The 25,525-nt window shown below is 45.3% G+C and overlaps 1 protein-coding gene across 1 annotated transcript in view; it reads right to left on the reverse strand.

The window, feature by feature from the left end:
* Window positions 1–20,679: 20,679 nt before the first annotated feature.
* The window catches only part of PRDM1 (PR/SET domain 1), a 21,526-nt gene continuing 16,680 nt past the window's right edge, over window positions 20,680–25,525 (reverse strand). The window contains exons 4-6 of the mRNA XM_026036634.1: window positions 22,008–23,116; window positions 21,617–21,745; window positions 20,680–21,255 (exon numbers count right to left, since the gene is read on the reverse strand). Coding sequence (XP_025892419.1) covers window positions 20,680–21,255; window positions 21,617–21,745; window positions 22,008–23,116 — 1,814 coding nt within the window. The remainder of the gene's footprint in view (window positions 21,256–21,616; window positions 21,746–22,007; window positions 23,117–25,525) is intronic.

Raw genomic sequence — 25,525 nt, forward strand, 5'->3', positions numbered from 1 at the left:
TTGAATCCTGTTGTGGAGGAGGCACTATCAGCTCTCCACTCACCTGTGGTGACACGCAATGGGGTACTAGTGTCCTGGTTTTCAATATGTTTAATGATGGAGAGTCTGCAAAGGAAAAGCGCTATTGTTTTGCATTGTAAAACTTAAACCACTGCAGTTTGAAGGGTGTTTGATATGAAAATGGCATTCTGGTAAATGATGCAGCAGCTGTAGAGCTTATTTATGGGAAAGCTTAGGACAACTCTTTCATATGGCACCATGCTTGGCTAAGCGTTGCTTTCCTTATCTTGACTGATGTTCCTTTCACCCTGCTGAGTGGTTAATTTAATGGGTGCTCTATGGAAAATCAGTGCAACGGAGGGTACTGCATCTGCACGTCTTGTTTGCTTCCCAGCAATCAAGTATGACACCTTCCTGCAAGTCAGGCCATTCCCACTAGGTGCTTTGGGCTCTAAAGAGGAAAACTTTTATGCTGTAGCATTAACGTCAGGCACTTTGTTTTCATCACTTGCCAGAACAGCTGAGAACAATTATTAATTAATAGGAAACATTGACTTTTAACTTTCCAAGCCCTCCTGAGAAGTGTCTGTGACAACTTGCATCTGGATTTATGAATTATTTGTATAGAGTGAAAATAGGCATGATCCTGCAAAGGTTGACTGCTTTAAATTCAATTTAAGTGTACACATAGCACTCTTAAAATTAATATGTTTATAAACAAAATTGGTTCAGTTGAATGCCTTTTGTTCTCTTTTGGCATCATTTGAAGCAATAACAAAAAGCTGTGCCTGTTTGTGTATTTAACCAAAATGTTAAATGCAATTAAACTACCAAAAGAAAGCAAAAAAATTTTTTTTGAATAATAGAAGCGGCCCTTTCATAGCGTCTTTGGTATTTAGCACTATGGTTTGGAGAGTAGAAGGCATCTTTTTCACATCTCATAAATAATTAAAAAAAAAAATCTTTCTGTTGCTTTGTTTAATTCAAACCAGTGCAATGCAGTACCATTTTCTTGACTGTGATATGGCTGATTTTAGTAGATATAAATAGGGAGAGGCAGCATGCTGACTAGGGAGATTCTGCATCTAACTTTCTCTACTGGAAATACTGTGTCTGGCAATTGCAGCTCCCAGCAAATGAGAAGAATGGAATGAAAATCACAGCCCGAGACAGAGCTGCTCTTTGCTCGTGCTTGGAGAGGCTGCTGAGGGTTCATCACACAATCACGGAATGGCTGAGGTTGGCAGGGACCTCTAGAGATCATCCAGTCCCACCCCCTGCTCCAGCAGGGACACCCAGAGCACGGGACACAGGGCGGCATCCAGGCGGGTTTGGAAGATCTCCAGGGAAGGAGACTCCACAGCCTCCCTGGGCAGCCTGTGCCAGGGCTCTGGCACCCTCACAGGGAAGAAGTTCCTCCTCACATGGAGATGGAACTGCCTGGGTTTCAACTTACACCCATTAGCCCTTGTCCTATCACTGGCCACCATAAAGAAAAGTTTGGCCCTATGCTTCCTACATTCTCCCCTCAGGTACTTATACATTTTGATCAGATCTCAGTCTTCTCTAGGCTAAACAGACCCAGCTCGCTTAATCTTTCCTCATAAGACTAATGAGGAAAGTCTTCCTCCACTCCCTTCATAATCTTTGTTGCCTTTGTTTGTTGGACCCTCTCTAGAAGCTCCACATCCCTCTTATACTGGGGAGCCCAGAACTGCACACAGTACTCCAGGTGCAGCCTCACCAGAGGTGAGCAGAGGGGCAGGATCCCTCCCTTGACCTGCTGGCAACACTGCTCCTGGTGCAGCCAGGATCCCATTGACCTTCTTGGCCACGAGGGCACACTGCTCACTCATGGTTATCTTGTCCATCAGAACTCCCAAATCCCTCTCCATGGAGCTCCTTTCCAGCAGGTCAACTTCTACTCTGTACTTGTGCTTGGGGTTATTCCTTCCGAGGTGCAGGACATGCACCACACAGACATGCTACTTCTGCCTCTCTCGTCAAACAAAATAGCAGAATCCCTGGGGCTATCAGAAATGGTTAATATCAAAAAGATTTTGACAAGATCAGATCACAGTAGCTGCCTCATTATTTTAATTGAGAATCGTGAGACATCCCAATAAGGGAATGTTCTCCTGGCCTCTCTGCTCATAGCCATCCACTTCTCATTTACTAAGAAATATATGACAAATATTGTTGCAAGCTGCATGGATGCAGTTATATGGCAGACATACGGATGCACCAGCCTAAAAGTCAGAGGTAATGGCGCAGTGGCAGTGGCTCCTCTCCCTGACGGTGACCAATGGTCGCTACATCAGTGACCAATGCCACTATCCATACGAGCTGAGCTCTGTCAATCACAGACTTTAACTGTTGTTTGTACCTGCTGAAACTCCTTCAAGTATGTTTTCAAATTACTTTTTTACCACATATAAAGTGTGTATGCACAAACAATCTCATCATCCCAAGGTGCTCATCTTTTTGCAAGTAGTTAATGGGGTCTTGAGCAGTTTTCCCTCAAGAGAAGGGGACAGGATTGCCTGGACTGGTAGCAAAACAAAAGTCAAAGCTCATTTATTCACTACTAAGTGTTTTGTACTTTTCCTTTCACTTTCCATCTGTCCCTTAGTAGATATGCTAACCAGTCTGGGGACCAGTAGCAGAAAGCTGCCCTAAGAGACATAGCAGAACTGTAAATTGCAGTCTCAGCATCTTCATAGTGTTGTGACCATTCATGGAAGCCAGCAGTAGGTTGCTTCTGGTTACTCACTGATATTTTAGTTTTCTACTAACAGAGCAATTTTCAGGTTTCTAGGTTATGTGGTAAATGGAAATTATTGCTTTCAGTGTGTTCTGGGGTATTGCTATCTGGAGCAAAGAAAAGACAGTGAGGTTCCTCTCTCTTACCCCCCAAGACATGAAGTACATCTAGATTGGACATCAGAGGAGTTGGATTGATTCTTGAGTTATGTTTTGATATTATCCATGATTTCCACCGAGGCATTTGAGGAGCTTTTAAGAAGAGCTTTTAAGGGAAAGGTGAGAACGCGCTTTTGGCTGGTGGTTTTTCCGGGTGAATTCAGAGTGCTGTTACTTTTTCATCTCCTTGACTTGGATTTTTCATGGCCTGCGACAATTCAGGGTTTGTCCGGATCCACAAGATCCCTCTCTGCACCCTACTCTTCTTGAGAAGAGTGATGGTTTGTACCTTTTGAGCAATTTCCTTTCTAAAAGTTGTATCCCAGTGCATATAGCAGACTCTTTACAACAGAAACATTCCCCAGCTTCTGAGTTTCCTAAATACATCCTAGAATTACAAGTAGGAATCTCTGGGTGAGAAGTTATTTGGGTTGGTTTATCCCTCTTCAGTTTGTTGGATCTGCCATCTCTATGGATGTAATGGGATGACCGGAGAAGGGAAAAAAAATCAATTAACACATGAGGAAATGATTAGATATGCTAACCTCAGAAGACAACTGCTGGTTATAGTATTCCTCTGCGTTGCCCTATTTTTGACTGCTGTTTTTTGTTACTATGGCAGGGTGAAATTTGACTATTTCCCTGTTACCCTATGCTTCTGGGAAATGGGAACCAGCAATATTTAGGAATAGAAATCCAGCATTGAAGAAGTGGTTTACTCATTTTATGCGGTTTTCCAGACTATGAAAGGCATTATGCAACTGCAGAAGAGCTCTTACGGTTTTCCTTTAAATCAACAAGCTATTTATTCTTATTTGGCTAACCTCTTAAGACATAGCGGTGGCCACCGACTATCCTTTGTGGCTTTAACCTGTATTAATGGACTGTTTAGTAAGTGGAAGCGGAGAGTTTTGCAATCCTTGTAAATAATGTCACAGGTTCCAATTCTAGAATCTAGAATGTTTCCTTATCTGTACAGGCAGAATTCAATAGATTCTGAATTTTGAAGTTTTCTAATGCTGCTGAATTGCTGCTGAAAATTATGGTACGGCCCCCCAGGAAAGGGCCTTTCCAGTCAAAACTCTTAAGCAATCTCCCCAGTGGAGCAAAGACATTCATCCATAAGGAAGAGAGCCTTGGTTAGAAGCAGAATTGTTTGTAGCAATTAATGAATGAAAAGATCTGGTCTAACCAGGCTTTCTCCTCCTGTAAGATCAACGGAGTACAGTTGGCAGCACTAAATTGGCTTTTCGGTTGTTAAGAATCAGAAATAAAAGCAGCACTAAAATATAAATATATTTTTCTCCTTTCAAATAGAAAGAAAGGCTGACTTGAAGAACACGAATGGAAAAACATACAGATAGCATAGTATTAATTTCCATAACAGCTAAGACACCCTTTTAATTAATTTTTTTCTCTAAGGTATCACTTTGTAAGGCTCTTTCATATTAAGTGCTGATAACATTTTGATACTAAATTTGGAGGAAATCAAGCTGATGTAAGCCTTCTGTGTGAAAACCTGTAGAAGCTGGCTTTAAATAGCGATGAACATGGTGGTGACTTCTGCTTCTGCAAACACTCTATAGCAATCAGGAATATGAACCAAGTTGTGAGCATTTCTTCTCTCAGATTTGCATAGGTGGAGATATGTTGATTCAAAACAGAAGGATTTTGATGAACAGATATTAGCTTCAGCCTTAGCTGAGTAAAGAGGAAAAAACGTAGGTCACATTCACAGCAGTGGAAACTCAACAGCTTAATTACATGCTACAAATGGGCCTGCTTCTTCAGTCAGCTAAGATGAAAAACTTCTACGTTGTTATTAGTGCACATGAAACCGTGCTCTGCAAGACAATGCCAGCTGCTTCTGAAATCACGACAGAGAATCAAGCTACGCTGTAATTTGCTTTTCTGAATCCACATGTTTCAGGGCACAAGTGAAACTTAACTGGGTGAAGTGAAGAGGTTGAGACACTGGGGTTGATAAGTGAGTGGGTATACATTTTATGCACTCTTATTACTGTTCTGCCTTTTAAGTGAAAAAAATATACATATTTGGATAGAGTTAGTGAAAGTAATGCAGCAGCTTAGACCGTGTAACTTGTGAGATGGCTGGAGGATGGTTCAGCATCAATTACACATGACCAGTAATAAGAGTAAGCTAAAATTAAACACTGGCAATGTTTAGGAGGGGACATGAAGGATGTGTGTAATATATTTCCTTCACTCTAAAACCCGTTGGACCAGCACTCTGACTGCAGGAAAATCACTGTAATTTAGCTTTTGCTGGCAGCATTGGCAGTGGCATAAATACATGACTTCTTTGTATGTATCTTAGACCAGCTCTAACTCCATAATAAATGAATATGGGAAAGTTTGTGCAGTTCAGCTTCTTCTACTTTTAAAAGAGTATGTGGAATCGGTGCGTTTCCACATGGGAAACTCTAGTGCACAACTTTGGGCTGCAGAAAGGCAGCTTCTTGGGACATCCCTCTGTCTCATACCACATGGACATGTCTGGCCACTTAAAAACACCTAGTGCAGCTCTTGGGCTTTGCTCTCAGGTTTCTGCGTGGCTGAATTTGTTTCCAGTAGGTGTAAGTGATGAATAGAGTACTGTTGGTCCTGCTTTTACAGCATGAGGAGCAAAGCTATGAGTTGTAAAGGTTTGGTTCCCGCTTCCGCGAGCGTTTGTGGGACAGCTTGGTTTTGCTGTTCAAAGGAAGCATAAGCAGACTCCAGGTCACTGCCTAGAAGGTCACTGCCTGTTTTTAGGGCCACTTGGGCCCCCACATGTAAGAAAATGAAGAACAAGCTTAGTCTGAGGATCCAAACATCTGAGTTGGTGACAGCAAGTAATCTCCAAGCACAGATAAGCTGCTGCTGCTGCTGCGGGTCGGGAGGTTTAAACCAACCGCTGGGCTGAGATCCAGCACTTTGCATCCCAAGCTCTTTACGTTTCCCCTGGTTAAGAGGTGCTTGAACTACTTGGCAAGGAGCCAATGAGGCCTGCAGCCACCTGAGGAGTTAATTTAAAAGCCCTGGTTTCCAGCTAATCCAGGTCTTTGAGACTCTCCGACCTGCTAGCACAGAATGGCACAGAATGGCTCCTGCATGCAGGAGTCAGACCTGGAGATTTCCTGAGGAACAAAGTTTGGTTTAGACTGTTTCCATTTTGAAATTATTCATTGAAAATTGCTAATAATAATAATAATAATAATAATAATTTAAGTGAAAAGGGCTACACTGTAATTTGTTTTTCTGAATCTACATGTTTCAGGGTACAAGTGAAACTTAATTGGGTCAAATGAAAAGGTTGAGATGTTGGGGTTGATAAGTGAGTACATGTTTTATGTGCTCTTGTTACAGTGTCTGCGGTTATACCTGAGGGGCAGGTGCCTTGGCTTACTGAGCTGCCTGGTTGCTTTCGAGGTGCCCTTGGTTCCTAGCTTGGATACTTGCTGAGCATCTTTCAAAGGCAACTGGTACCTCCTGACGCTGGAGGGTACCATGTGTGTTAGTATGTGTAAAGCTCTAACATATGGCAGAACTCTTTGGTGCAGCAATATTGCAGTGAATAACCATTTTTAGGAACTGGGTAGAGATTTACTACCCCAAGGCCTGGTTAGCATGATGACCAATATAGGCAACTGATCAGGTCAGTTAGAAGAAATCAAAACCAGCACAGTGCTCACATGGCAGATTCTCTGCTCCTTGTTGCAGCTGAAATGATGATCTTGATCATTTGAAGTAAATAACAGTTAAAGGGGGCGTGTTGGTGCACCTAGTTGTTGCTTTGCTTTTGCTAAAAGCCAACATTGTTGCTTCAGGCTGTGCAATTCACCCTTGTGAGGACTTTTAGGTCCCTCAATTCTTACTGAAAAAAAAAAAAGGCAAAAACCAAACCTTGCATAGGATGCTTGTTTCGCTCACAGAGCGTGCAAGTGCAAGTTGTTTAAGTAGGATTGCTATCAAATAACACTCTGAGTAGAAAATCTTCAGTTGTGTTTGTGTTGTGGGCTTTAAGACATCAGTGGAGTGCTAAAACAGTATAAAGTGAGTTGAGATAAAAAGATCTAAGAAGTTGCACTCAGGTTGCCTGAATTGTGTGCAGTGTACATTTGATAAATTTTCACGTAATCATCCATTGCTACTTCTGATAAAAATAAGTATGGCAATTGAACAGTGCCACAATAAATAATGCTCTGAGAGAAAACCACATTGGGTAAACTAAAACAACTGCATTTCTTACTAATCTACACAATGCATTTCATTTAAAAGGAGAATTTATAGTATTTGAAATATCCTACCACATACTGAAACTTTTAGTGTAAACTGCCACTTTCTGACTATCACATATTGAAATACTTGTGGCGCATAGTGAAATTTATGTTACATAGTGTAAAATATATAGTGAAACCAAACTGATGTATAATGAGACACACATGTGCCTGTAATGACTTATCAGTTCCATTATTTTCTAACTAACATTATTTTCATGATCAAGTTTTTCTGGGTCAAAGGAAGACAATGGTGAAGGCCAGAACTGACACTGTAAGGGAAAGTATAGACCCAAACTTGAGCAAAAAAACCACCCCAAACTCCATCAAGCTGAGAGGGTAATCCTTCATCCTTCATTGAGACAAATTCAAAATGTAAAGTCTGGTAATAGTTACAATATGTCTCTGCTTCTCTGCCAGAACTTCATTACGAACATCAACATCACCCCAGTCGGGGAAATACCACTAGCCGCAAGTGGAAAGGCCAAGTGCCCAAAGCTCAGTTGTTTCACCCCATACAGCATTGCAGCGTTGACCCCCTGTGGTGCTTGTGGTGCTAAGAGGCCTAGAACCCTGTGAGAGGTCCCTGGGCCCACATGGACATCCTCTGGAAGTGCCCCATGAAGAACTTGACCTGGAAGACCAAGCAGCCCTTTTAGGTGCTCTTTGACTACTGGTGGCTTGGATTGAAGGTCTCATCTCCTGCACTCGCTGGCTCTGGAGTTAGTTTTGTCCCTTGTCCTGGTAAGTGGCGATCTTGCAGGTCCTTCCCCACCAGTACAAGATAGCAAGACTTCTCCAGTCCTGCTCAGTGCTGTCCCATAGGATTTGAACCACTGATGGAGCACTGCTGCTAGAGATGGCCAAAAAGAAACTCTGATTTCCAGCAGCACTTAACCAAAAGAGGGGAAAAGTAACAACAAACCTTGCATCTTCCTGACTGGTCCCACCCTGAGCTCTACTAGGCTGCTTGCTTTTGTGACTTATATTTTGCCTGGTTTTGCACCAGTGTGTGAAAAGGCTTTAATAATCAGAAAGTGATAACAACACAAAGCTGTGATCTCCCTAACTGTCTCGACAGCACATGAGTCAAGATGTTTGCCTCACCCTAGCCACTGCAGTTCTGTCTCTTTACTAAATCAAAGCAATCTAGGCTGGGTTATAATTGCAAGAAGACCTTCCTACTTCGTGGTCGTTGTGCAATAAGTGCTTGTCAAGGAGGGCTGAAGGCGCGAGGCAAAACACACCCTTGGTTTGAGGGTAACGTATATTAACCCTTCCACGTGGAATGCCTAATTACTTAAATATTGCCAACATTGTTCAAACTGCCAGATATGTTAGGGAACAGGAAGAACTGGAGGGACAGCTCTATATAAGGGCCATGACGAATTTATTGGGTAAATTGTATGGGAGTGTTTAACCCTTCTCTGCTTTGTTGTTGTTGCTGTTGTTGTTTTTTAATAAAGACAACTGCCAAGTAGATTTGGTCATGACTAATTCGGGTGAGGAAACAACACAGAAATTTAATAGCAACAACCAGTTAAATTTCACTTGTTACCAATAAGAGCTAACTTAAGTTTCTAAAGGAGATGAAAGGTAATTTTGCCATTTGTTCTGTTTTAAAAGCTGCAAGAGAACCTGAAATGGCATTTGTTCCTCATTTGTTCCTGATTCCACTTCAGTAGTGGCAGGAGGAGACAAAACAACTTAATTTGCACCTGCACCAGGACAAAATATGTGCAAAGCATTGGATTAGTCTTTGGTTCTCCTTCTCCTCCATTCCCGCCTTTTCTAAAATCGCTCCAGGAATGTAAAATCATTATCACACTGCTGCAGGATGCAACATACACATACTCCTATACATATCTATGCCCAAGCTGACCAAGATATTATAGAAGTGGTAAAGAAGAAATTGTCTTGAGGGAGAAGAAGAAATAAACAGGAAACATATCTTAAGGATCTATCTGACTGTCAACCCTAACAAACATCGTATTAGACAAGAATTTTGCAAGTGAAACAATTATCTGGTATCTTTTTTTGACCTATTTTATTACCTCCTATGAATCAAAGGGTGAGACGATGGTGACAGCGAGTGCAGGAGGTAGTCCATATTTAGGTAATGTGATGATCTGTCATCAGGGAAGTAGAGACTTTTCACAATGCTGAGAGGAAAATTTACACAGTAATCATTGAATAATAGATTTTTAATCCTTGCTGGTTTCCTTGTATGATACCAGCTCATGAGCATCGTGCCCTCATTTGAACTCACCTGCAACTTCTGTGAGCTAGATCATTTCCTTTTGAAAGATGCTCAGTCCAGACTGAAATATCTACCTATCCCTCCCGCTCTATGATGAAATTGTTCTTCTACCCAACCAAAACAAAAAAAAAAAAAAAAAAAGAGAAAAACCACTGTGTCTTTCCAAGAGCAGCATGGAGATTTATTGTCCCTTTTAGATAACACTGGTAAAACAAGGATAGGGTTCATGTGGACTGAGCTATCATTCTCTTCACTTAAAATGCTTTAGCATAAAACAATCTCAATTTCAATATCCACCATGTGGACTATAGGCAAAGATGGTCCAAAGTCTGGCCACTACATGAGTCCCTGTGAGGAGGGTGAAGGCAAATCTCTCTTGCATACATTAGCAGCTGCAGCTTAGTAGTTTTCTCAGCATCCATGGGAAGGTTGCTGCTGGTCATTTGTCAGTATGCAATTATTTAGGCTGGTAGCAGCTTAAGTATTTCCTCCCACAGCTGCCTGTGCCCAGCTGTGATGGTGCTGAGCATGCTAGCAAGAGCATGGCCTCCACAGCAGCGCCACTTCAACTCCAGGGGGAAATGCTAGTGAAGATATGACAAAATAATGAAAGCCACTACAAAGAAAAAAAAAAAGACTGAAGAAAGAAGTAATTTGGCAATATCAACCCAGCAAAGCACTGAGGATGCTCAATAAGGTCTCTGAAAAGCCACAAAACACTGTGGATGCTGTAGTTCATGAAGTCATGGGTAAAATTTAATATCAGAATAAATTGGAGAGAAGTCAGACCTGAGCAACCTAAGGCCTTTCAACGAAAGAGAGCTGAACCATTCACAGTAGTTTCACTTTGCATCTTCAGGCTGCACAAAGATCTTTCTTCCTTTTTTTTTTTTTTTCTTTTTCTCCTACATATGTCATCTTCACCTCACTGTAGTAGCATGGGTCCCTTTGCTTCACAGACACTGGATTTTCTGAAGAGGAGGACCTGCTTCATCATTTCCTTCTGCTGGGTCTTGTCTGGGAGTGTGTCAGGAAGCCTGGGGCAGAAGCATATATTTCTCTTAGCCCTGCCACAGTATGGGGCTGAGCCCAGGATTTGGGAATCTCGTCATTTTCTATTCTTGTTGTCTAATTTTAGGAAACCCACCTATGCAGTGTGGGACTCCTGGCCCTGTGGCGCTGCTCTGCATGATGAGCAGCAACCTGCTCCTGATATCAACGCCACAGAAGCTGGGTGGACTGTTTGATTAATGGAAAAAACCCATAATCTTGTTGCATTATACTGACATCCCTGAGCCAGCTGCATCATGAAGTTCATTTAATTGGAGAAACATATGAAATCACTGGGAAAGCCTGATAAAATAGCATAAAGGCTAGACTAGAGTGTTTGAAGGTTTTTGTTTGTTTTGTTTTGTTCTGTGAATGAAGGTTGACTCAGATCCCTAATGGATATGTGTAACGATGTGGTCTTTGCAAGATGTGTGTTATCTTTCCCTGCAGCCTCTGCCATCTGAAACCAAAGGAGGCCCTAATTAGCAAAGACGTGTTTTGGTGGTTGCCGTTATTCTCATGGCTGGGGCAAGCGGAGGGACGATCTTAGCAAGGTCTGGGCACTGCCACGTTTCTCATTGGCTCCTATCAGCTCAGCTTCGTGTAACAGGGAGTACGTCACGGGCTGGAGTTTCCTTGGGCCGTTGAATGTGATGGTGATGGATATTTAGCCTTTCCAGTGGCCAGTTTGGAGGCTGGGAACATATGGAGGTGCCGAGTCCTCCTGGGGACAGGTGGAGTTGGCATGAGCTGTGCATTGGCTGAAGAAGGGTTTGCTTGGAGTAAAGTCTGGTTGCCGAGACCCAGACATTTCCTTCCTTCCTTCCTTCCTTCCTTCCTTCCTTCCTTCCTTCCTTCCTTCCTTCCTTCCTTCCTTCCTTCCTTCCTTCCTTCCTTCCTTCCTTCCTNTTCCTTCCTTCCTTCCTTCCTTCCTTCCTTCCTTCCTTCCTTCCTTCCTTCCTTCCTTCCTTCCTTCCTTCCTTCCTTCCTTCCTTCCTGTCTTTGCTTCCTCAGGCTGGCTGGCTTGGCACGATGGTCCGTTGTGCCTGTCAACCCATGCCCAGACATTGCCACCACCTTCAGCCCTCCACCAAGTCCCATGGGAGGAGCTGCCCAGACAAATGAACAGGCCCCAAGCCTCGTGAAGTGAAAGGCCACTTGTTTTGAGCGCACTTCTGGGGGCCCGGGCTCTTAGCGGTGTGTAATGTTTCTGGCAGCAGATGAGAGCTAATACATCGTGCTTAAATCTGGGATGAGTTGTGGACCAGCTGTGGTCTACACGAAGAGGTATCGAATGTGTGTCTTTAGGTAGTGTCAGCTCTGGCCTGGAACCCACATGTAGGTCAGAGGAAGAACCGGAGACCATGGAAAATACCCACTTGAGCTCGTGAAACGGGATCCCTCTGGCAGCCCCGAGCTGTCTCTGAGCATTCACAGAGTGCAGAAGGTTCTGGGTAAGGCGGCTCGTTTCTCGGTGCCTATCGGCCTGCCCCGGCGGGAGGTTTCTGCCCAGGGCATGTGCATGCAGCTGGGTCCGTGAATGTGTTATCTTGCCACAGATTATTAGTTTCTGAAAAAGCAAAGGCAGGTCCCCGTTGCCCCCATGCCACCAGCCTGACTGTTGAGCAGATACCGATTGATACCCCCCCATTTCCTCCTCACCCCCCTGCATCACCCTTTGCGTTTTCACTTGGCCCGAGGTGAGCAGGTTTCACTTTACTTTATGTCATTCGTGTATTGCCACATGGCATGCCAGAGCAACCGAACCAGGCGCGATCTGACTCTGCATTGGGTGCTCTCACATGCGATCCCCTCGTGGGAAAATGCTGAGAGAAAATGGAAATTTGAGCTCTGCAGCTCGCCACTGTGGTTTTGGGGTTTCGAGCAGTGCTTAGTTCATAAGCTCCTCGGGGCAGGGAGAGCTTTCGCTGCACTCGGGGTACTGGTAGCCCATAAACGAAGACTTCTAAATATCATGATATTGCAGATAGCGATATAAGCAAGGTGCTTTCTCTATGAACAGCAAAAAATGCAGGCTGTTACATATCGGAGCATCTCAGACCAGAGTACAAATATTACTCCTACACCACAGCTTGCACAAGCCTCGTACCTATTCTACAAATGAGTTGGGTGGTGGATGGGAAGGTCAACTGACTTGTTCCAGACCATGCTACCAGATAATGAAGGTACCAAAACCAGCAGTTAGCAGCGTGGCTCACATTTCTCTCTTCATGAATTTCTCTCTTCAAAATTTCTCTGTGGCCTTGACATGCTGGAGTTTCTATTAAAAAAAAAAAAAAAAAGAAAAAAATGAAAATCACTTTTTAAATTTCCAATATTAGAGAAGCTTAAACTCAGATCTGCTCCCTTCTGTAGCTGCTCCTCACTGAGTGTATGTTAACAAAAAAAAAAAAAAAGAAAAGGAATTAAAAAAAATTAAATGTCATCAAATATAATTCCTGGATTTAAGTATTCCACCTCTGGGGGAAATGAGCCCCTGCAGCTCAGCTCTGTGGCTGGGCCCATCCTTGTGTGACTCCTTGGGTTGGAGATGCTCTGGCTCTTGCATCCAGCACAAGCCTGCATAGAGGGAGGCAGCAAGTGAGTGGCCAGCAGTGAACACCTGGGGCTGAGGATGCTCATGTATAAGGAGGCCCCTCTGCTATCTGGAGGGATTTTGTGGGAGTGCTTCGGGAGAAAGGGCTTGATGATCCAGGAGGACCTACGGGGACCTTTCTCCTTCCTTTGGACAAGCAGATGGAGCTGAGATTTTCGGAAGGAACCCAAGACATTTGTACCTGCACCCACTGCCCCTTTGCCTACCCTCTGAGGTGCTTGAAATTAGGGGCAATCCTGCGGGGGCCACAGGGAGCAGAGGGGCTCGCGCTGCCGTGATGCTGCACCAAGGAGGGGGCCGCAGGTGCCAGGAGCTCCCATGCTCATCCCTGTGCGGAGTGAGCGAAACGGCCATGCAGCAAACAGGACCAGCTCCAGGCAGCACAGGGGCCGGGAGGAAACCTGCACATCGCCGAGGGCAGCAATCTAGGTCGTAGCTGCATTTGAGAAATATTCGGATATTTCGAGATGTCACCTGCTCCTGAGTGTTGCAAACGAACGCCCAAGAAGTGGAGGAAGGTGACACCAGCCCCTGTCCCGCTCAYGGGGCGTGCGGCGCAGGGAGGGATGAGCCCCGGGCTGGCACTTGGTCTTCCCCACATGCACACGGGGAGGCTCTGCGGGGCTGGCAGTGCCCGGGCCGGGCTGGCCCTGCCTGCATGGGGAAGGCGAGCGCGGGCTGGAGAAGAGGGTTTCAAACCGAAACTCGCCACTCAGAGCAGGACGCGTGTAACACCCACAGCTACAGACAGGCACTAATTGCTGCAATATGGGTTAGAAGAAGGAGCCTCATTCTGCACCCTTTGGTTTTGTAAAAAGAGAGAAAAAATAGAAAAAAAAAAAGAAAAAAAGAGAAAAAAGAGAAGAGAAAAAAAAATCTTCTCTGAATGACTATAAGTACCAGTACATGTTGTCTCCTAAACTCTCGGCTAACTTGTAACGGCTTGTTAAAAAGGCAAATTTTCACTTTTCATGTATCCTTGCCCCCTTTTGCACCTGGTTACAGTTTCTACAAAATTTTTGACTTTTGTTTTTCTCATGATCAGTTGCAAGCAAATGAAACCTCTGCAAGGCGCCACCCAGTCCTGCTCCTTGGGTCGGGTCCCCACCTCGTCCCGAGTAACCAGAACCAGCAAAACTTTCCCCTCCTACCCAAGTCCTTAGGGCTGAGAGAGATTTCTACACGGCGGAGTTTTGGAGACAAAAACAAGAGCAGGTCTTGTTTGCGCTAGTCTGTAAGTAGGCGCCAAATACATCCTAAAAAAAAAAAAAAAAAAAAAAATCGGCCTCACTGCACAAGATGGATTGAGGATGGGGAGAGCAAAACCAGGAGAGCAAATGTTGCCTGCTCTAGTGTTGCCCGACTAGAGCTCGAGGAATCCCAGGCGAGCATCTTGCTAATGTGCTCTTCTCCTTGCCCAAGAGCTATTTCCAGCTGTGCCCGTGTAAAACTCATCTAGTAAATGCACGAGTGTTGGGATCTCCCTGACCTTAAGCCAGGTGTTATGTTGGGACAACTTGGCAAGCCCGGGAACAGATCTTGGTTTTGCCGCGTGTGGTTTCAGTATTACCCGCATCGCTTCACTTCCCAGCAGTGCAGCCGTGTCGAGGCTGGAATGCTGCAAGGAATCTTGTCGGGCACTTGGATAAGGAAGTGATCAAGGACTTGCCTATTTGCAATTAATGGGGGGGAAAAAAAAAAGAAGAGAGAGCTGAAGGCCTTCATTAATCATTGCACAATAAGGAAGTTGTACTGGTTTGGCTCCCTTCAATAGTGCGATTTGGTCACACCTACCTAAGTGGTTTGGCATCCCAACCATCTGCCCACACGCACGTGATGGGAGAGGAGGGAAGTGCCCCTGCTCCGGTGACATGAACTTGCATGGCCCTTGCCTCCCAGTAGGGACAGTGGCAAGTGCCTGGCATCCTTCTCCCTGGGTGCCAGGCCTCCCTTTCCAGGAGGTGCTCCCGCATCTCCCCAGTGCTGCCCATTATCATGGTCTGGACAAAGGTTTCTGCCCAAACTTTGGCCCCCATCCCTGTGCATCTAAGAGGAGCAGAGCTCATGGATCCATGGCCTGCTCATGGCCTCCTTTTTCATGCATCTCCCTCTGTATTTCCTGAAGGCAAGGGGCCCACGGGTCTCCTCCGAGCTCCTGCCCCATAAGCCCAGGTTCCCAGGTGGCCCAGAGTTATGGCCTGCAGCATCTGAGTGCATTTAACCTCCAGATGTGAAAGCATGTTGTGACCATATGTGGAGGCGGTGGGTCCACCTGAGATGTCAGGAGACACATTTAGGCATTGGGATGCAGGTGGCTCAACCTGATCTGGACAAGGGCACCAGGCAGGGTCATCTAGCAGATGGTGGGATACGGTGGAGGGAGATGATGTTCTGGGGAGCCTAAGCTATGTCTCCAGTGTCTTTGTTTGTATTTACACCCACGTTGCAGAGCTGAGTGGCTTGGGTCAGAAGAGCTCATGCTACCTAGGGGCAGGCCATGTCACCTCATGGCTCCCGCACCGAACTTCCCTGCATCCCTTGGCTGGTGCCAAGCTGCAAGTTGTCACAGAGGCAGTGAAGAGGTTTGGGGTGAGATGAGCAGAGGTGGTGTCTACCCAAAGGTGTGAGCAAGCACTCCTCCTCGGATGGACTAGGAAGAACTCTGCATCCAAGGCTTTAGTGTGTGCCCAGGCAGTGGAGTTAGGCCGAGTCAATAGGGCCCTTCCTCTTGCTCTCCTACTCCCACAGCAAACTGTTGAGAAATCCTCCCCAGGGGCTTTTAAAAGTGAGGGGAAGCAGATTTGTGCAACATTCTTGAAAATATTGAACCTTCACAAACCATAACCTGCAGTTGCTGTGGCCTTGATGTGGGTGTGGAAATATGCTCTTTGCCAACACCTTCATGTGCTGCTCACAAGCAGTGGGCTGGCCTGTGTGCAGGTTGCCCTTCTACCTGCATCTTAGGAAAAAATCAACACCTGTGTTTTTCCAAAAACTCTTGTCAAAAAGCTATTTCCCCCCCATTCAAGCCAGACTGCAGGAATTTGTGTAGAATTTGGCAGCTAAATTCTCCAGGGTTTCAGTGTGCCCTTGGCTTGCCCCAGTCCCAGCAGAAACTGGCACTGTTGCGGGGAAGGAGAGGCCATGGAGCAGGTCTCCCAGCAGGAAAGCCCTGGCTCAGCCCCTGCAGGCAGCTGGGTCCCGGAGGGCAATAGCTTTTCTGGAAGGGGCCCTGTGTTTTTTAACAATAAAAAGAGCCTGCACTCTTCAATTTTGTATCCCTCAAAGGAAACCAACCATCACTCAACTGGCCGCAGCCCAATAACCTCCTGAGACTCCTTAATGGCAGGCTTTTTTTGGGGTGGATAAACTTGGCTGAAATAGCCTTGCCCATGTCAGTAGCTTTTCCTTAGGCCACCAATGGGCTTTGCTGCTCAGGGCCCAGCCCAGCTGCAGCAGTTGCCCAGCTGCCACCTTTAACAGCACCCAAAGCTGTTGTGCTCCTTGCAGTGCCTCTGAACACCAGCAAAGGTCCAGGCCCCATCCCACGATGAGCACAACTCCAACACCAGCACGTGTTGGGACCTATTTATGAGAAGATGGCTCACCTTGATGAATCTAATGGGCTTTGCAGCCCTTCCCGTTGTAGTTGCCAGGAGTTCTTTCCCCTAGGAATCCTGGGGACTTGGTAATTTGCTAGGGACAGCCAGGGCAGGCCCCGCTGGCCTTGCAGGAGGGGGGGAGCCCCTTCATGAAGCAACTCCCCCCTCCAAAAAAAACCCACTAATTTTCATGATTGTAATGGGTCCTCCTTACCCCTAGAGCAGGCCTGTTGCTGTTATCACCAGCAGGGAAACCTGCTGCATTTCTGGTGGCAACAAGCCCCCTTTGGTGACTGGGGCTTGGCTGGGGCTTGGCCAGGGACAACGGCAGCGGCTGCCGGGCGCAGCCTGGCCAGGCCGCGATCCCCAGCACGTGCTCCCTTTGGATGTAATGCCTTTTGTTAAACATCTTCCAAAGCTCGCAAGTGTCCCCAGGACATAACTCCGCAGCGCAGGGCCGCGTGCTGCCAAGTAATGAAGTATGATTTATGGCGGTAACGGTTATCCTATGTTTTTTTAAAAAATTATTACAGCAATAGCTCTGTCGAATATAGGAATATAACATGCTGCATTTGGCACGTTTATGACAACAGTGCTCTGGTTTTCTTAACTCCACAGTTCTGCGTTGGCAGTATTTCAAATTCTTGAGACAGATGTTTAAGTGAATTTTAAGAGGACAGTGAAATACTTTTAAAACATCATACAGAGCTGAGTGTCTCAATATGAAAAGGAACATTATTCCCTTAACATTCAGGTAGGGAAGGAGAGCACATGGCTGTTCTGGTTTAGATCTCACGCTAAATGATGGAAGTAGCAAATGTGGAATGAGCTTTCTGAGGCATCCCAGCTTTTCGGCTGAGATTGTGGCGGGGGGAAAGGCCACTCGACCTCTCCCTAGCCTTAGTTCATACTCACATCTCATTTGCGAGCGGTGAAAACAGATCCACATTTGTTTTGAGTGCAGTTCCCACCATGTTGATACAGGGCTAAGTGGTCTCCTGCTGACATTTTGATTGTGTCATTGTGGTCCCAGTGGTTACAGTTTCAGGCCAGAAATGACAATCATTTGGAAAAATGTAAACGAGAGCCCTGGTTAGATCTCTGGTCTCTTGAGCGGCAGAGAGCATTTGATGGAGCATTTCCATTGAAACATTGACTATGTTAAAAAAAATATATATGTATGTATATACTTTTTTTTTTAAGGTATTAACTGGAATGGAGTCAGCCCTACTGAACAAAATGGGGTGCCTGGCTCTGGCAGGGCTGCTCGTAACTCTCAATCGTGGCAAGCTGGGGACACCATCGCCGGTACTGAAGATATCGAGGGGATATTGAAGACAAGTGAAGCATTAAGTAAAGCAGTGAACACTTATATTTAATTTACATTTGACAATTTGCACATAAATAATGATGTAAACCAATACGTAAACATATGATAGTTTGTTGTTCTAGCAAAGTAAAAAGCCTGTTAACTTTGGTCAGAGTCTTTCTTAAGAGAGACGAAAAAAAAACCCCAAAACACTGTTGATTGTTGCTACATTCACATGTAAAACTTCTAAGGGAAGGGGGTAAACAGTAAAGAGAAGTAACAATTCTTAAAGCTGATGCATATAAATTCTTGTAAAATTTGTATCAAATACAAGAAAGCACTACAGGCAAATAATACGAAAAGTGTGTGTCCAGTGACAGAGTAGTGATACTTTGGTTTATCCTACAGGTAAGTACTATACTTAGGAACTATTGCTACATTTAAAAGATGTCAGCCTCACAATTTGCAGGAGTGGAAATGTAATGAACGGTAGTCCTTCAAAAGCTGTGTTGAGAGACTCTCTTAGGTTTCAGGATTGCTTTCAACGGAAGGCATTGGAATGGAGTTTATGGAAAGAAAAAAAAAAACACCAAATACTGGATTGATCTGGACTGATGAAGTAGGCTACTCTTAACATTATAATTTAAAGGAGTATAAACAGAAAAAAAAATATACATGGAGGGAAAGTGTGTAATAATGCTACTTATATTTACGTGAGTTGACCACGCAACTCTTTTTAACGGCAGGGTAAAACAAGCCTATGGGCTCACCCCAACTAACCTTAACTCTACCCTTCACTGTGTATTATACTTACACCACGCATGGGCAATATTTGGCTTCTTCTTTTCAAGTTCTTTCAGTTAATTTTCCTGGCTGCTCGTTCACTAGCCACCCTCCTCCTTCCCCCCCCCGGGATACATTGCCAGGAGAGGAGGGGAGCGAAGCCCCCGCTCCTGCAAACTTGATAAAATTCCCACTCGCTTCTCCGAGCCTCCACACGCCCGTGGGGTCAGTCACAAAAGGTATTTGCAGGCTCGGGCTTCGCACGGACAGCGGGGCCATGTGCACGTGCAGATGACAAATGCCTTAGCACAGCCTGCTGGTTTTGAGGTCCTTGGTAATATGCACAACTGGATAACATTGGATTTTCACACTTAGATGAAAAATAGGTTTTATTACATGGTTTGGCTCACAACTTAAGTGGTATAAATATATATACATATACATATATAGTATAGTGGTATAAATATATCTATAAATATACATGTATTCTTTGCTACACCTCAAATGTCACCATATCATCTTTGGGCTTAGCAAAACAAAAAGATAAAAGGACGTGCATTCTATCTTTCCCTGTGCACATTTTGGTTTCTTCTCTAAAGTAGCAAAGCATTTAGATAAAACAGCATTGTCTGCACCACTGGACACAAGCACTGAGGTAATTGTTGTTCAACAACTTTGCAATGCCCTTTTCATCTTTAATTAAATTAACCACAAAATGTACAAACACAAATACTGAGAGAAATCTGCGTTGTAGAGGAAGGAAGAAAAAAATTGTATGTGCCAGAAAAGGACTTTGTTCCCCACTTCTACGCAGGTGAAGTAGGAGAGGAAAATGCAAATAAAAACAAGCCTCTTATTTCTCAGGGAATCTGACTATCCTCTTTATCCCTGGAAGGCTCTGGCAAAGGGGGAAAAAAAAAGGAAGAAAAATGTCTGCCTAAAAACTTACTTTCAGAGAATGTTAAGAATATTTGTGTGTTTGTTCTTAGATTGCTTTTGGAAATAAAAGAATATAGGTGATATTTTATTTTGGAAGAGCCACTTCAAACTGATGAATTCCTTTGGTCATAAAGTTACGTGACAACGTGTGGGGCGATAGTTGTTTTCTACAAACCTAACGTATGGTCCATGGCAAGTAGGTGTTTGCTGTGCCACATCTGTTCTGGGTAGAGCTGCACGTAGAAGGATCTCCTACCCCTAGAGAGCCAGGGGTAGAAGTTTCTTCTCTGCTTGCTGCTACTCCTCCCTTTTTGTCGTTGTTGTTGTAATTCCCAATGGGGTGATTTGCCCATAAGAGTACACAGCATTTCTTCAAACCAACTGATCTAGGATTCTGTATGTCAAATGGTCAACTTTGGCAATACAAAAACCCACATTTGCTTAAAAGACATGGGTACATAAAACGCATCTACCGAAACCCCCATCTTAGGTTTTTGAAACAGATGTGCGGAAAAAAGTATCTACAAAGAAAGAATGGCCATAAAACAAAAAAAAATAAAAACATTTAAAGTAAAAATTACAATGAATTTTCCAGTCATTGTAAACATTTCTCTAATTATTGCTTTTAGAATGATAAATTGCATAATAAATTATGAAGTACTATCATTGAAAAAATAATTATGGATAGATGATTGTCTTTTAGTAACTGGCGAGGCAACGCGCAGTCCTTTGCCTCTGTTTATGCCCTGAGAAAACAGTAACTTTGGAGTTCCTTCTTTCAGTTGGAGAGCGTAGGGAAACTACTGTAAGCCAAGATTGCTTTGCAGCATTGAAACTATGTACAAGCAACTGCTACAGGCACCCTGACTTGCCAAGTCATAAATAAAAACACAAAAAAAATCTTTGCCAAAAAAGTCTTAAGGGTCCATTGGTTCAACTGTTTCTTGCTTGACCTTTACAGGTAACAGAGGTAGTGGGTGACCGTGAGGCAACTTCATAATTGACATATCTGAAGACTCGTAAAGGTTGCATCCTGAGGAGATAAGTCCATTGCCCAGGTTCCTCTGTAAAGATACTTTCAGATTAGCTCCTTCCATTTCCCTTCTGAGCATGGTGAGTATATCCTTCTCCACGATGGACGTCAAGTCGATATTGTCCTCCATTTCTTCCAGCTTGTCGGCATTGTCACTGATGTCAAACTTTTCTATCTCTTCGTTGATTCGATTCAGGTCCTCCATGGAGAGACCGGAGGCAGGGGCTACGGGGCAGTTGCCCTTCAGGTGGACCTGGAGGCTGCAGAGGTGAATGTAGCTCTTGTGGCAGTGGATGCACTTATGGGGCCGTTCCCGGGTGTGGAGGCGCTTGTGCAGCTTGAGGTGCACGAACTGGGTGAATTTGGCTGGGCACAGCTTGCACTGGTAAGGCTTCTCTCCGGAGTGCAGCCGCAGGTGGGTTTTGAGATTGCTCGTGCTGCTGAACCGCTTGTGACAAACCTGGCGGGGAGGGCGGCAGAGAAACACTCAGTGAGCGGGAGCGGGGTTTATGTGTTAGTTCACAGACACTCAGCAGGAGACAGCACAGAGGAGCAGCAGCTTTTTATATCCCTGCACCTTCTCGCAGCGGGAGAAAACATCCCCACCTCTTTTATGTAAATGCTGCTGAACGGCACTGAGGCAGGACTGTGCTGGGGAGGTGCTGCTCCAGCAGGCACGGGCGCAGCAGGGCTACTGGGCTCAAACCGGCGGCAGCTGCTCCTCTGTCACACAACCTGCCCCACGTGTGCCGGGGGGCACAGCCCCTGTGGCGGCCTCCCTGCACCACAGGGAGTGAGTACGCTGCGGTGGCCTCACGTACCTGACACTCGTGGGGTTTCTCTCCCGTGTGCACCAGGTAGTGCTTCTGGAGGTGCGCCAGCTGGGTGAAGCCCTTGTTGCAGGTCTGGCATTTGAAGGGCCTCTCTCCGCTGTGAACTCGGAGGTGGACCTGCGGAGAAGCAGAGCACTCAGCCTTGCAGTTCCCAGGATCCATAAGGGATGTGCCCTTAAACGTTTCCTACACTTAGCAGAAGCCACCCCACCGCCAAAATATACTATTACCCCGTTAATTACCTGGGGATGTGGATTTAGGCCCAGACTATAAAGAACCTAATAAAAAGGAAGGCCTGGCCCTCCTTTTCCTAGACAGCCTATAGGAAGAAATCAGAGCCTTCCAGGAAGGCTCCTATGTCTTATTCTCCCCTGCCTACCTTCAGGTTGGAGAGCTGGCCAAAGGTCTTGGAGCAGACGTTGCATTCGTACTTGATCTTCCCGTTCTGCTTCTTCAGTGGGTACGGAAGGGTTTTGTAACCGGTCACATTCCTCTTGCTTTTAATGAGATTCATGGCTTCTTCCCCGCCGGTGGCAGCCAACACCACTGAGGTAGGTTTAGGTTGCATTATGTGTTCCGAACTGGCTGCCGTGCCAGCCGTGGGCGACCCGCTGGTGGGGCTGCAGGGCTTGTCCTTCATGCTGGCGGCAGCGCCCGTGATGGAGAAGGCACTGTTGGGTGCTGGGATGAGGAAGTCTCTCGGGTGATCGGGCTGCAGCAGCCGCCGGCCTCCTTCACCGGGCAGCGAAGCGGGGAGCGTGGCGGGGTTCAGCACGTGGTGCGAGAGGCTGCCTCCGCTGAGCAGGTTGCCGTAGAGGGGGTACATCCTCGGGAAGAGGCCGAAGTTGTTGATGCCGTTGATATTGTTCAAAGCGCTCAGGTTGTTACAGCTCATGTTGAAGGGAGGTAACAGGAATTTGGGGTAGTGGGGGTTGTAGGACGGCAGGAAGGCGGATGGGAGGTGGCTAGGGGGGCCGTATCCAGGATAAGACCCCAAGCCTTCCGAGCCATATGAGCCGTTCAAGTAGGGATATGACTCTCTGTGCTCTTGGGAAGGAGGTGCCAGAGGTGAAACCGTGACCCCTGGACTGCTATGTGGGCTTGAACTTTTTAAACTTTGGTCTGGACTGCTCCTCCCGGAAGGACTTGGTGTGGTAGATGACTGGATGGGTGAGTGAGTAATGTAGCTGGGCCTGTCCATCCCATAAGCTAAGGAAGCTTTCAGATAGTCTTCGGGAATGTGAGGGCGGATTGGATAGACAACTCGAGGGAAGAAACACCTCTCAGGGCTATAGTTCTTGCGCAAATCATCCAAGTCTTTTTCTGGAGTAACTGGTGAAATGTTGGTCTGGAAGAAGTCTTTTCCTTTTGGAGGGTTGGATTCCATTTTCAGGATTTCTTTCACACTGTGCTCTTTCTTTGGAATGTTTTTCTGACAGAGTTCATCTTTATCAGCACTGTGCTGCTTTGGATTAGCATGGGTTTGTGCTGAAACACAAAGACAAGGTAATGATTAATTCAGATAAGACACCACAATTATCTCTTTTCAAAACACAGTCTAACTCCTGCAAGTTTACTGGGAAGGAAAGGCCAGTCTTGGAGGCGAACAGTCACTTAACTCACTGAAAAACACAACCTCTGTGCAAAAAAGGATGCCTGCTGATATGAAGTGTTAATCAAAAGCCCTGCTAATTTAAGTGACATCGGCCAGTACACATAGATCCGGACGATGATTCATTTGCAGAGCGACAGTCTCTGCTCTGCAAACTGGTTTCACCTTTTCTTTCCCCCTAACTTCGAGTAGGTTCATCCTGGCTAGAGATGTGAGTTGTGTATCTAATAAATGAGGTAATAAGCAGTTGTTCACAACACAAGTTTGAGAGAGAAAGCTTGTGCAGAGCGAAGCTCCCAGAAATGTTCCTCACTAAAAATGAGGCATGACAAAGCAGCTTTTGCCAAACCACAGCAGTCACTTCACCAGCCAGTTCAATTACTTACAGTACCAAAAAAACCCATGGCTGGCTCGGATGAAAGCCTTCTTCAAAGGGAAGGTACTCTCCATCAGTAAACAGATCATTACTCATTAAATATACTGCTTGGGAACATCTACAACAAAGCAGACTATTTACTGCAGATTTCTGTGGCATTCGGTCTATGCAAAACTCCTCTTCTTACAGCTGGACTTTATAAAAAAAAGTCTGCTGAAGTAAAGCAAAAGCAAAAGAAAGCAAGTCTAGCTGGTCTCAGCTTAAGTTGAAATGTACTTAAAAAAAAGAAAAAAAAACAAAAAAAAATGCATTTAGAAGCAAATACAAGCTAGCAGACCAACACATAACACCATTTATTTGTATTCAAAGATTCTGCCTTGTTATCTGGGCATAATGTAATATAAACACTACATTGTAAGATGTATATGAGAGAAGAAGAAATCTGCTTTTATCTAATCTCCCAAAGTTAACAGTTATATAATCTTGGAACGATTACTGGCGAGATATTTTATTATAGGGGAAAAAATTACATGAAGATTTTGTATTTGTGGTGAGTTACGCGCAAGGTTTTCCATCAGGAGGCACAGCCAAGACTGATAGGTAAATGACTCAAAAGCATCGCAGTTTTTATCCAAATTTCTACTCTGTGAGTGGCTGCTCTTACTGCACCGAGTGGGGTGAGAAACAGTTGTTTCCAATTTTTGGAGAACCAGCTAAACGCAGCAGGGAGGATGGAAACGGCCACTTTCATCACGGATTCCTTGCTTCACTATTCACTGCCCTCACGGAATCTATCGTTTGGCAACATTACCCTATAAGGCAAAGAAACTGCCCTTTATTAAACGTATCCAAGAAAACAGCTGCTTTCAAAGCATGCTCCTACTCACAGCCACTCGCTTGTACAGTAGCATCTTTTTTTTCCAGCCGTGCTAGACTAGTAGCAAGCAAATTTAGTGATGTGGGCAGCGAGCATATTTTGAAATTGCCATGACGTGTGATTGAACACAGATTCCTCCAAGGAAAATGCTTATGATCAAATATATAGTGTAATATATGCAAGCACATACACACATAGGTGTGCAAGTAGCTTCAAAACTGCTTTTTTTGATGCCGGAATGAAATTCAGAGCTGCTTCAAAGATAAGTTAACCGTAGCTCTCGCTATCTGGCATTAGCCATCATCTACTTTCATTTGTGATTTTGTCCGTCCTCACACGCTAATGGCTGATTCCCTCCTTCCTGATTCCAGTGCAGGGAGCCCCCGGGTCCTGCCGGCTGCTAGAAGCCCCCCAAGCCCTGCAGAGAGGGGTTATTATCTTCACCTCCTTATCAGCTGCCTGTCACCGCGCCAGCCTCCCGGGGACACTATCAGCAGCGAGGCCGGCCGGGAAGCATCCAACGCCGGGCAGCGGGGGCCAAGCGGGACCCGGGAAGCCCCGGAACAGTGAAAATAAATAAATATCACCTTATCCGGCCCGTATCAGTTTCTCAGTGGGGTCTGTCAAGCAGGAAGTTCAAATTGACACTTTTCTCTCTCTCTTTTTTTTTTTTTCCCCTCCCTGTTTAAAACACAAATAAATGGCTCTGGGGGAGGGGATGAGGAAGGAGAAGTGCCAAGGCTGCTGGAAAAGCGATACCGAAACTGCGCGGGGAGGAGGGTCGGCTGTCAGCGGGACGAGGCTGAACCCTGAGGATGGGGAAGCTCCGGTGCCGGCACCGACAGCGGTGAAGGTCGGCCCAGAATGTGGCTTTCCCAGCCCGACATCCCCCTTGGCACCCGGCAGCAACAGCCGCTGCTTCCTTTATGGAACCTTCCCCCGTTCACTTCCACGCGTGGACAGAAATCACAATATTTAAACAACATTGAAAGTTTTTTTTTTCTTTTTTTTTTTTTCTTTTTTTTTTTTTTT

This window comes from Nothoprocta perdicaria, unplaced genomic scaffold (genome assembly GCF_003342845.1).
Source record: "Nothoprocta perdicaria isolate Ctin4 unplaced genomic scaffold, notPer1 scaffold_182, whole genome shotgun sequence".
Taxonomy (NCBI): Eukaryota; Metazoa; Chordata; class Aves; order Tinamiformes; family Tinamidae; genus Nothoprocta; species Nothoprocta perdicaria.